At 48.4% G+C, this 13,197-nt stretch overlaps 1 protein-coding gene across 1 annotated transcript; it reads right to left on the reverse strand.

The window, feature by feature from the left end:
* Positions 1-3,425, reverse strand: MMACHC (metabolism of cobalamin associated C; the record flags this gene model as incomplete). Its single annotated transcript, XM_079535336.1, has 4 exons — positions 1-297; positions 813-965; positions 1,300-1,494; positions 3,354-3,425. 4 exons carry the CDS (start codon positions 3,423-3,425, stop codon positions 1-3), a joined length of 717 nt encoding a protein of 238 aa, XP_079391462.1.
* Positions 3,426-13,197: the final 9,772 nt, after the last annotated feature.

Raw genomic sequence — 13,197 nt, forward strand, 5'->3', positions numbered from 1 at the left:
TTACTCTGTGAAATGTGTCAGCCCCAGCAGCCTGAATCTTTCTGCTGGAGGAGTGGAAAAGTAGGTTTTCTGCTCCTCAGAGTACCTTTCCTTCACTTCAATGATATCCCTGTAGCGACCGTCCTGCCAGTGGAAATTGAACAACTCCAGCAACTCTGTTCTTTTCTGCTCCGTGCTCACACAGTCAACCGGAGCAGGCTGTGCCAGGAATGGTACCTGAACATCTGGGAACAGCAGGAGACCCCGGATAGCAAACCAACCACCATACTTGGGATGGATACATACGCCAAAGATCTTCTGGAAGTGAAAAAAAAAAAAGATCTAGGATGTCTCACTCTGTCTCTGGTAATGGTTAGAGGTCAAGCGATTTCTTATGCTTCTGGCTCCCTGTTGGAAAGTTATTCAGGGAAGAAAACCCTTCCCTGAGCACATGGCACTTGATTTCCATTTTCCTATGCCCACACAAACCATACTGTGATGTAGGGAGAGGTCTCTTTGAAAATGTAACAGAGATTGACTAGTGCTATTTTTTGCTATTTACAATGCTACAGTCAGCAGGTCTTTAACACTGAAGTGTATTCTTCTAAGTAGGCTTAAGAAATAAATATTCTTCTCCATTTACACATCCCTCTAACACACCACAGAGTTTTGGCTGCCTCTGACTCCTGCCTGAAACTGTTCATTTAGCTACACAGCTATGTGGATCTGGACTTTGTATTTTCCTGCAAGAACAACTCATCAGTAAAAATAGTTGTATGATTTGGTGATAGCCGTTTGGTGTCTTTTCTTCTCAGATTGTGTCTTTGCCTCACCTTCTTCCCCCAGGGATCGAGCTTCACATCCTTCCTCTGGTAGTAATATGCAGCTCCAGCAACATGAGCAGCTGTTTGTGCCAAGAACTTGGGCCTTCGGCTTGGCAGTATCTCGTAATCAAAAATGACATCCACTTTCTGGTCAGGGAATATCTGGGGAAAAAGGAAAAAACATCAGCACAGACCCATAGAAAAAGATTTGTCGTTACAGAAGCACTGGATACTAGCAAATCAGGCACAGTGAGAGGCCTGCACATTCCGCATCCTGATATTGAACTCTATCAGCATGGTCACACCTTTGGGTGTTGAACTCTGACTGTAAAGCATCCTGCATAACTACAGGTTGTACTGGCAGAGACAGAACGTGAATGATGCTTTGCCCTTTTCAAGAGCAAGGGCAGGAACCTAGAAGGCTTTGTTTACTGTTCAAACCAGCTGGTGGTTATGTGCCACAATATTAAAAGGAGTCAGCTTTTCAGGCTCTTACCTCCTTCACACTTGATAAATGATGAGACACACACTGATCCACAGGGTCTCTGATTATTTTTAACCGTTCTTTATTCACAAAAGGCTTAAGGGCTTTGTCGAACATTGAGGGCGTGCTGAGGACAACAAAGGCCAGTGTGTCATCCGGGTAGGAGAGATGGAAAGCTGGCTGAAGAACTGCATTGTACCATCCAACCTTTAGCAAAGAAAAGCAAATCTCCATTAAAACAGGGACACCGCTCTTTTGCAAGTGGATATGCAAGAATTTTAAAAAAGAAAAAAAAGCCACCTTAATTTGCAACCCAGATACACAGCTGGCCAAGGGCCGTCCCTTCACACCGAGTGCTTCTGCATACTGGGATTTGGTTTCTGGAAGCTGTACCTTGATGTGAAGGATCTACTGCATCCAGTTCATGACTGCCCCTTCTATCCAGCTCTGCTCAGAAACCATAGGTGGAAGACTGAGCAACCATTCTCTCCATGGTTAATCAGATGCTTTGGTTTAGATAACTTCTACAGCTGTTTTCTCCCTTACTTGGATCCCGACTTGGACACATTTCCTACTGCTTGTCCAGCTTCTTAGCCGGTCTGTGACCTGAAAGCTCAGCCATCTGTTTGAACAGGACTCACTTTCACAGCACACACCCACTGTGCCAGCAGAAGCAGATTCATCCTGAATTCAAATCCGGCATGCACACATCCCTGCCTGTAGGAAAAATCTCACAGAACCTCTATCCCACAAAAGCAGTCCTCTCTGAATAGCTGATTTCCAGAAGACCTCAAAGGGCTTTTAACAGCAGGAGACCTTGTAGGAAATAAAGGATGGGGCTATAGTTTATAATCAGCTCAAGAGCTGAAGCTTCCAAAGTCCTTTTCTGCTTAAAGCCAACGAACTGTAGTGAGATGGTACGAGTTGCAATTAGCTGTGTCCACTATAGGAGGGGCACTGCGTATTTCTTCACCGGGAAGCATTTACGTGTGAAAGGAAAGGCAGTGAAGCTCCCAGCAGTGCCAGCACACCAGCTGTGCACACACTGCAACACAGAGCATCTGGAAATTTCTTTGCGGGCCTGGATTTAGCGCAGCCCACAACGAGGGGTCAGGCCAGGAGGAGGTGGCAGGAGGATGTGAGAGGACAGGGCTCAGGGCAGCGGCTGCCTCACAGCACCATCTGTTTGTGGGTTACAGTGCCTGCTCCCTTGGGATACCACAAAGACCAGGTCTGACATTCAGTGATGTGGCTGTGGTATGAAGCCTTAAGCTGCAGGACACTGCTCACCTCTGCGTGTCAGTGGTGTGAATTTGAAAGGGACATTAGAGGTGACGCGAGCAGCCAGTCCTGCACATACATAAACACGAATGCAAACTCAGTTCACTATAATAAGATGCATTTTCACATCGGCCTCAGTGCTGACTCAGTTCTGTGGCTCTTGTTCAAGAAGCTGAATTCAGATGCTAAAGGAATCACAGAGATGAGAATCCAAGGTTTGCTCATTTCCCAGTTCACACCACTGACTGCATCAGGGCAAAGCGCGTGACAGTTACACCTAGAAAGAGATACAGTGCTGTAGGCCCAGCACGGAGCTCAGCACACGGGCAGTGCAAGAGGCAGACAGCGATACGGTGCACACACGAATCTGCATTCACGAACCCACGCAGCAGTCGGCACTTACACAGCGGTACGGTGCTGAACTTAGATTAAATGTTAAACCTGCTCGGAGGACTTTAACCCCGTCGGTTTGGAAGCACTCTCGTGCCCTCCCCCGGCAGCACAGGGCCAGCAGGGAGGCCCCGAGCTGCTCCGCTCCTCGGGGTCACGACAAGGGCTCCCATCCCCATCCCCGCACCGTGCCGGCACTGCCGCCTGCTGTCGGCAGGGAGGAGCGCGGCAGCTGCCGGCTGACCTTCACCGGGGGCGGCCGCCCGCACGTCCCCGCGCCCCGGACTCCCTCCCGACCTCGCCGAGCACCCCGCGCCCCGGGACGGCGGCATTTCCCCGCACGAAGGCAGCGAGGGTGACGTCACGACGACCGCACGCCTGCGTGACGTCAGTACCTTGAAGGCGTGCACCTCAAAGCCGAGCGGGCCCAGCGCGCCGCGAAGCCGCTCCGCCACGCGCTCCTCCATGGCGCGCGGAGCACCGCGGGAAGGGTAGTTCGGCCCGCCAGCAGCGGGAGGGGCGGAGCCGCGTCTCCTAGGAGACGGCCGCCCCGGGGCACCATGGGAGTTGTAGTGCGCCGCCCGTGGAAGCGCCGCCATTTGCAACCCGTGTGCGCTTTATAGTTCGAGCGGGGAGTCTCATTTCGCGTCCAAAAGATGCAAGTGTCCTTTGTGGAGCTGTAGGCGCTGCCTGAGGTGGGTTCTGCAGCGGCGCAGACTGTCTGCTTCCCTTCTTTGCAGCCCTCACCAATGGCTGTTGCCACAAGCGATGCCGGCGCACACCTGGAGGCGGGTGCCGGTGGTACGGCAGCACAGGCTGAACTTCCCGCCCGTGTCCCGTTCCGTGTCGTTGCCGTACAACAGATGGCAGTAGAGGGGCGGTCTGACAGAATGGCGTGGTGCGTCGTTCCTGGTGGAAATGCACAGCTGCTGATGGAGACTGTGGTGGGAAAAGTGTGTTGTAGCTGAGTATTTGCTCTATCAAATAGCATTCTTGTGCTCTTTGGAGCTGTTGTATTTTCTATGGAAATAAATAGGAGGCATCACTTTCGGAGCAACCTACATATATTGCTCTATATTATAGTATTTCTCTTTCGCCATAACAAAGCCCTGCCTGGCTGTGTGGGCAGCTGCTCTGTGTTACGCCTTTTTCTATCTGAATCTATGTATCCTCTGCAGCTGCCTGGCTCTCTACCATCATACCCAGCCTGAGATCTGGGCTTCTTACTGTCATCTCCATAGCAGCTTCCCATAACCTTCATCATTAGTTCTAGTGCAGCCTTTTCTTGCTGTTAGTCCTGAGTTCTGCTTCAGATCTGCCAGATCTCTGGGATGGTCTTCAGATATACAGATGTCCTTCATGGGGCCCCCTTATGCTAGAACTCCAGGAGCTGTTTCTTGTAACCGTGCCCTATGTAGGAGGAGGACTGAAGGGTTACATCTATCTTGTTAAGAATTAATTTTTCTTCTCCGTGTTTTCCTGTATTTCCAGCTTTCTGGCTGTGTTCTTTCCTGCACTGATTCTCAAGCAGAAGTCTGCTGTGACTCCACGCTGTGCTCTGGGAGAACTGTGGGAGGACAGCATGTGTGCAGCTTGCCTGCAGGCTCTGCATCCATCCCTCGCCTTTGGGAGAGCTGTGGGCGGATTTTGTTTTGTTAGGTTTTGCCTGGCAGCAGAGATGGAAAATCAGATGCAGAGTATAGCTTAGCCAGAGCCTTTTTGGGGGTCTTGGTGAAGAGGGCGGTTAGGTGTCCTCAGCACATGTATCAGTGAGGAATAATGTAAATGTCCTGATATAGCAGCCAAAATGGAGTAGGTGATTTTTTGAGTTGTTGCAGAAAGTGGATGATCTTTGCAAAAGGGAGAATTGGAAAAGATTTGATAGAAGAATAGGGAAAGAAGAAAGCTGAAGGTATGAGGATACAGGCTGAAATGAGAGAAAGGCCAACAAGTGGACTGTATCTTTTGCACTGAGCAGCACGTTACAGCCCTGGAAGCCTCCAGCTGCAGCAGGATACTTGCACAGCCACATCAGGCATAGCGGATACATCTCCAGGGGATTGCAGGGAATCCCAAGTCTGTGCAGCTCCTGGGCTTCAAGGGGAATATCTGCCTGGGAGCTGCAGGACTGTGCCACAGCTGGCTGCTTGCTGCTCCCAGCTCCGGCAGCACAGCCGCTGCCTCAGCCAGCTCTCATGGGCCCTGTGCTGGCAAGCTCAGAGGTGCTGAGGTCTGGTCTCTCATCTCACAGCCATTGTTTGCCAGCTTCCCATATGGTGCCCTTTGTACCTGCCTGAGGAGAGTATTTATCCTGTGGGGCACAGGTAATCTCTGTGGCTGGCGTGGTTCTGTTTTTGCTGATGCTAAAGGTTGTAGATTCGTCAGCCTTGTGAGGCGAGGTGTTCTTTTTAAATTCTGAACTGGAAAAGCTCTACGTGGGTACGGCTTGAGTGTGTGTCCTGTCTGGTGCAGGACTCCTGGCTGGGTGCAGGCAAACGTTCAGCCCTGAGACTGGCAGCAAGGAGGTTGAATGGCAGACTAATAGACATACCCTGAGAGTTAGCACCTTCAGCTAATTCTGTGTGGGTGTTGAGAGCACTCGCTGTTCCCTTCCTGGCTGTCCTTAGAGCTGAGCTGACAAGATCTGAGTTGGCTCACTGGTTCCCCGAACCATCTCACTGCTCCCTCACATGCTCTGCTGGTGGGAACTAAACTTGTGCCGCTGACCTCTCCTAGCTTGGGCCCTGCTCCCCCAGCCCCTACCCCAGGGCCCCGACTGCTCCCTGGAGATAAGAGCAATGTCTGAGCTTCCTTGTTGAAGATCTTTAGGTCTTTCTGACCCTGTTTAATTGTACCCTTCTCTGCCTGACCCCAGCTGCCCTGGGAGAGCTATCAGCTGTCTGAATGGTCACAGGCCAAGGTGGAGATTCATGTCATTGCCCCCAGAGTTTGCTTTCTCATGCAGCCTCACGTTATGGTAAAAAAGCATCCAGAGAACAAGTCTCAGTACTCAGGGAGGAGGGGAAGCAGTGATGTCATTTGGAGGGATCTATGTCACAGGTGTATATATATGCATTTTATTTTTAGTAAAACCACAACACACCCATTCATCTCCCTCAGGCTGGGCTGCCATTGCATGGGCAATAGCGTGACTGGGTGTCGTCATGTAGTGTTCACACAAAAGGAGCTTTTATTCTCTGTATTCTCCGGGACAGTAAATAAATATCACCAAGCCACAACGCTGTATTGCCTGTAGCATAAGGGATTTTCCTTCTGCTTTCCTTCCAAAGCTTTTGAAACCTCTTGCTGACCCAGTGAAGGGGCTGTTGCCCTGCATTAGGCAGGAACACAGGGCACAGATCGTGGCAGTTTGGTGACTGAGATGGAGTTAAAGGGTATCTTACTTCCTTGTTTGCTCTTCTGATCTTTCTTGCTCGTGACCATAAGCGTGTGACTGCCTGTCTTTATTAGTAGAGAAGCATTAGTGCACACTGAGCGTGGAGGTCAGTGCAGCTCTATTATTAGGTTTTCTTCGATAAAGGATATTGGATCAATTTGGTGGGATGTTTAATGCAATAACGGAACTTCACTGCAGTTCTCACGGTTAGATATCTCTTCCCTCTTTCTTTCTAGATGAGCCTAAGGCCTTCCCATGTTATGTCACACTGTCATGCTGTGATTTCCTGGGATGAATTTTTGCTGTCAATACCATGAAATGTGCCCACCCCTCTGCTTTTTCCTGCCCTGGCCTCATGGCACACTGCCTCAGGAGCTTCTGCCGCTGCCGTGGCGCTGTGAATCTGATCAGAGAGCTGAGCTGCTTCTAACCAATGTATCATTGTTGGTTTTGCTTTGTTTTGTTGTAATGCGTTTCCCAGGGCTGAGGTACTAAGATAACAGGATTGGTACAATAGAGATAGTGGGGCTAAGCGAGGAGGGAGGTGTTCTGCTGCCAGATGCTTCTTCTGCTGAAAACAGAACATCTGGGATGTGATATTTTAACCTTCTGGTTTAGTGAACTTGTCAGGTGAGGTGTCCTGTTCCTTCCCAACACAGTCTGGCTCCTGCACTGGAAGTGTTTGCCATTGTGACTGTGGCTTTGAGCAGAAATGAGCTGGCCTAGGCTTTGTGTTTTACTCCTGCATGATTTAGTTGGTTGGGGCCACTGGTGTCAAAGACAGATGAAATCTGGTCCCTGTACATTTTTCCTGCCAAGGTTTGTGTATCATGGGATTTGCCGTCTGCTTTATGCCATTGCTTGTGCTTGTGCAATAAAAAAAAATGCAATTAAATGAGAATGGCAGCAGTTTCTCCATATGATAAGAGCTGTCAGAAAAGGTGGGCAGTGGAGACTTAGGTTCAGCAGCTTACTCCTTGAACTGCTGCTTCCTTTTTTTTTCTTAGGGAGAAGCAGGAACTTGCTGAGAGGCAAAGTGGTTTTCTCCATCTTTGGGTGGGAATTCTATCTCAGAATTCAAGTTCAAAGACCTCAGCTCCTGTGGGCTTTCCAGCACTGCACAGACTGCAGTGCTTGAAGGTGAGTGAAGTGCCTGCACTCTCAAGGCTTACAGATGTTTGTCACAATAATGCACATGGTGGGGTCTACAGAAGCTTTTTATGTCTGCTATTCAGGACACTCCAGAGTTCATACAGATGATTTGACGAAGGCACTTGCTGTGTCCAGTACTACTGCTGGGGGTGAGCATTAGGCACGTAAAGGCGTGAAAGCAGCGGGGTTTGGAGTTGCAGACTAGCATTCAGGTCACAGCTAAACCTTTGCTCTGAGCTCTGCCAAGGACGGAGGTAACGTGTGTGCGCCTGTGTCTGCTTTCATCCTCCCCCCATCTAGTGTCAGGGCAATGTAAAGCTGCGTGTGAGGGCCAATTGTGATGCTTATCACTTCCTCCGCAGCTCCAAGGTACCACTCTTTAATGTGGCTCCATCTTTGTTTTGGTGCTGACATGCAGCCAGTGAGATTAGGAAGGTGGAAATAGCTTGCTTCATAAAGGTTCATCTCTCAGCCTCTTTATCCTTTTGGATTCCTGCCTTGCTTTTAGGATATAAAATCTCCTTGTGTTTTCATTAACGCTCAGCATTAAAGGAAATCAGGAACAAAGGGCTAATGTTCCTTTAAAAGAAAAAATTCATGCCCTACTTTAGTAAGATGCTTAAGATTCTTGTGAATGGAGGCTGTAAGGCATATTAAACTGCCTTGTGTTCTGTTTTCCCGTTTTACTAATCCTGCTGACTCAGACTTCACTAGCAAACCAGCAACAATTAACTGCTTTGTAGCTGCAGTTGTAATCTGACATCTCCGGATGTCCGGTTGTTGTGAGGACAGCACCTAAGGAGCTGCCATGTCATATCAAGGGGTCAGATTTTTTCCTTCTAGCATTTATTCTGAGGCGCGTGCCAGGTATGGACTCCTGTGCAGCTCTTTGCCAATCAGATGCTGAAGCACCATCCTTTCTTTAATAATGCTTCTCTGTCATTGTATCAGTAGAAACCCCGACCAGTATTACAGTAGGAGCACCCTGTAGCTGTGTTGATACATGGACATCTATTTTAGTTTGAACTCACATAGTATTTGGGGATGATATTTGGTATTTCTTTGTTTCAGTAGAAGGTGAATGAGGATGTTTTTGTATTAGAATTTGACAGAGGTTGCAGTCCACACCGAGTCAGCATTTGTTCTTGGGGCACATGGGGTAAGGAGTCTGAGGAAGGCCCATTCCTTGTTCTGGTGCTGTAGGCTGTAAAGATATCTCCATATTGCATCTTGAGCTGGAGGAGAGTGTGCAGGAAAAGGGGCCAGAAATACACTGGAGCAAATGACCTCAGCAGTGACCTGCCTTGCCTGAACTACATCTGTGTGGCATTTAATTTTGATCCGAAAAAGCTTTCTTTAATGCAGAGGATGGAGAGAACTGCCTCTTCAGTGGGGAAGGTTGTCTCTGGCATATGGGATAGTGCAGGAGACAGATCTGTGGCGTTCCCTTTGGTGCCAACTTCTCAGTCAGTATGAAAGGCATGGGAATGTGGCACAGATTGAGGAAAGTGAAGTGGGCACAGCAGAGCTTAGTTAAAACTGGTTAGAAAAGCAGAGGTTGGTGCTGCTAATCTGAGAGCAGCAGATAACGGGTTGGAACCAGAGCACAGACAAGCCTGGGTGCAGAGGCAGCAGCTGCTTCTGTGGCCTACATCTCACTCAGTTACACCAACAGTGGCTTTTGCTTTGAAGCTGTCTGAGATCAGTTAGTCTTCTCTCACCAGGGAACAGCTGCTTCCCAGAGTTCAACTCTGCTTCTTACAGTGGACCTGAGTATGTGAGCAGCTGTTAGCAGGTCGTGGTGAGGATATCAAGGGCAGCTTGGGTGGCTGGAATGTCAGGACAGTTCTGTCACTCGCTGTGGGCACCAGGTAGGGCAGCAGGAGAAAGTGAGCCGTTGTGCCAATGCCTCTCAGCCCCTTGTTAAAAAGGAAACAGGTTTCCTTTCTGCTAGCCAGCCACAAACAGCCTTGTGCCCAACCGCCTTCTGCATGAAAGGTTTGAGATCCTTTAAAAAAAAAAAAAGTGAAAATGATTTTCCATTCCCCAAGGTTATCAATGAGGAAATGGAAGAAATGAGGCCAGTGGCTTGTTCTCCGTGTCCCCACGTAAGACCAGAAGGCACAGCCAGCATTCGCAGTTGTCCCTGGTAAAACTCTTCTGAGTCAGAATCAAATGAATCCCCAAGCCCAGCTGAAAGGCATGCTCCACAAACCAGGAGCCTTGCCTTGTTCCAAGCAGAGCCTAGAATTCTGCAATTCAGACGTAGCAGCAGTTTGTAGGAGTATCCCAAAGAGGGCTGTGACTGCTTGTCGTCCTTCCTGCAGCTCCCAGGAAAGACCAGTGTAAAGAAAACCTTTCCATGCCTTTCCATGTCAATCTGTGGCAACTGGTGTGTCTAATTTCAGAGCAGAAGTACTTCTGAAGGAGAGAGGATTAAAACAGGGGAGGGGAGAAGTTCCCCTGCGGGAGATTGTCAACAGATGTTCCATTATAGTTCAAAGAGCCTTAGCAAAAGGCTTCTGCTGCAGGGATGTATTAATTCTGGGCAGTTCATCACAGGGAGACCTGTTTTATGGTTGGGAGGATACCTGTGGTAACTTACTGTGCTCTTTCTTTATTTGAACTGTGGGTGGGGGATTGGGCCTACCTGTAAACAGAGAAGGAACTGAACAGTAGGAACAGAAACACGCTTATTTTCTTGCAGCTGTGACCACCGCTCGTCTGATCAAGATCATGCTGGTTTTGTGGTTCAGGGAGTTATTTGGCTGATGGGTCTTTCAAAAGAAAAATAATTGCAGAGGAACTGAGGCTAACCATTGTTGAACTGCTGGTGCATGAGGAGCAGACCTGGGCTAAGGATGTCTCTCAAGTGTATTTATTAGGCAGGAAGTAGGAATAAGCACGCAGAAGGCTGTGCAGGCTGCCTGCAGATCAGTACATTGATCACTTTGTCTTCAAAACGCACATATCTGTCAAGTTTGACACCGTCTGGCATCCTATGTTTCCCTTGTGTTAATGATTGCTTACAAAAGCTTATTAATGTTAGATCTGCTGTGGCAGAGGATGTAGTTCGCAAGCTGTGTATCCCCAGCCACAATGGAAATGTCCCATTCTGGCTGCTGCTGCTGCTCTGCATTCTGACACTGTCCTCAAGCTGTGCTTTGGGGAAGAGTTGGTTTTCTTAGATCTGTGAGGAAACAGCATTTGTGCATGGAAGTATAACCATCCAAATATGGTTGTATGGGGAAGTTTGAAGACTTTGATCATCTTACAGAGTTCTGGAGGATTACCAATAAAACAAAAAAAACCCCACAGTTTAGGAAGCCTAATACTGACAGGAACTCTTACATTAGTAGTCATGGTCTTCCAGCTTTGCTTACTGCTTGGTGACAAATGAGCAGGACCACATATTTGGCTGTTCCATGATCAGGAACAATATGATTTCTTTTGGCTTTGTGGGGAGTGGAAGGGAGGACTGAAGATCTCATTCTGCAGCAAAGCAGAGCAGCAGTTGGATGGGAACATCTCCGGCAGAGGTTCAGTAGGCACACTTATTAGAACTCATCTCTCTTCCCCCATGAGAAATCTGCATTTTTACTGAATTTAGTTATAGAAATTGAATATAAATAACATGGAGGCATGCAGCCTCCTGCTTCCTTCCTCGGTATTTGGATTAGGCAGTAGGCATTTTCTGTTCTCCCTGAAATACAAGGAGAATGTTGCTTGGCCATGGGCTGAAAGCTCCCCAGGTTGTGCATCATTTCATAGCCTTCATTACCGCAGTGTGCTGCTGTGCCTCCCTGCCTTGCTGCTGCGCTCCTGCTTCGAGTCAATGCAACACCCGCACTCTGCTCTAAGGGGTGGTAAGAACAGGGCTGTTATCCACCCTTCCAACCACGAACCAGGGGAGGGAAGGAGAGCAGGGCAGAGAGAAGAAGCCCATGGAACCGGTCTGTTGTCCATCTCCAAACCTGGCAGCCTCACCTCAGCTGTAAATCTGTATTCATTTCAATTTGCTTGTCAGCTTGTACTATAGAAAGAAGCAAGGCAGATCACAGAATCGTTAAGGTTGGTAAAGTTGGAAAGACCACTAAGACCATCTAGTCCAACCAGTGCTAATGCTACCTAGGCTTGGATTAGACTGGCTCTGAGGACATTTGTGTAAATAGAGGGTTACAGTTGACAACAGATGGCAATAAAGACAGCTTCAATTGGAAACAAAGGAGAGTCTGAAGGTACATTAGATTAACGTGGCTCTCTAAGACAGATTTCATCTAATTCAACCATAGCAAAATATGAGGATGTGGAGCACGCCTTTGGAATTTGTAACTTTATTGCGGAAAAAAAAATCCACTATTAACATATCTTACAAAGAGAGTTGCACTTTGGTGTTGGGCGAGTTTCCTCCCTCACCCCTTTCCCCTGGACAGCAAATGGGAACCCAGAACAGCCAGCCCCTGCCCTTTTTGTTTGGTCCAGAGATGGTTTTCAAGCTCTGCCAGCCTACACCAGTTCCAGCCAGGATGGAGTTCTTTTTTCCACCATGAACTTGCCTCCCTTTGTGCCAAAAAACCAGTAGCACCCTGCCCTGCGGCGGGGGAACAAGCCTGTAGCTAAGGAGATTGCTCTGTGCAGACAATGCTTGATACAAAAGCTTTGGAGTTGCGACAATTGCCCTTCAGTTTTCATGCAATAGGAGGAGAGAACCAACCGTCCTTCCCTCTTGTACTGGGCACCCTTACAATAAACAGACGCAAGGCCAAAGCCAACAGCTGAACCCGAACTGCACGGCAGCCACTTGTCAGCCCTTCGCTAGGAGGAACTGCTGCCTTACTTGGTTCATCCATTTGACCACTTCTGCTCCATCTTTGGGCTTTGTAAATCATTTCAAGGGGAATTTCCCCTTTCCCCGCTAAAAAGAATAGTAACAGCACTGGAAAAAAGAGAGATACTTTTGGTAGTGAGTCTTATTATGCATTGTCTGTGGGCTCTGTGAGCACTGCTACTGAAGAAGGAGAAACAGAGGCTTCTAGGAGCAGTGTGGGAGATAACTGTATGTAATTTCTAGCCCTTGCTGTATCCTGTGGGAGCAACTGAGTCAGAAACCCAGTGCTCTTGAGAAGGCACATGCCTCTCTTTACCCGCAATCAAGTGTGAATTAGAAAACAGGAGCCAGTATTCATGACATGAAGACTTCCATGCCACGCACTAACCGCTCTGTCTGAAGGAAGGGCACCTGAAAACCCTCAGACTTGCGCTCAGAGGATCTGGTCTGTGGGTTTCCTTGCAGGACCTTAAAGCCTTGCAGTTTACACCAGTGATATTTTGGGGCAAAAGTGCAGAATCTAATCAGTCTAACACCTAGAAAGGGAAGGGAGGAAGGCACTACAACCAGGTTCTGTCCTCAGAACAGGACACTAACTGGCTCAAAGGCCAACGTTACAAAGGAGCTTTGACCTTGTGCTGGGAGGAGGGACAGTGCAGTATTAGTTTTATATAACAGCTTTCAGAAACCAGATCCCAGCAGCAAAATGGGAGGTATCTGAAGAAAGATGTGTAAATCCCGACAGAAATGTGGACTAAAGCATTTTTAAAGCCTGGGCAATAGCTTACACTGAAAGCAGCAAGTATGGCAGACCCAGTTTTCTAATTGTGGTGAGACTAAGTGTGTCTGGTTGGCAACTGAG

This window comes from Tetrao urogallus, assembly GCF_951394365.1.
Source record: "Tetrao urogallus genome assembly, chromosome: 5".
NCBI classification, from domain to species: Eukaryota; Metazoa; Chordata; class Aves; order Galliformes; family Phasianidae; genus Tetrao; species Tetrao urogallus.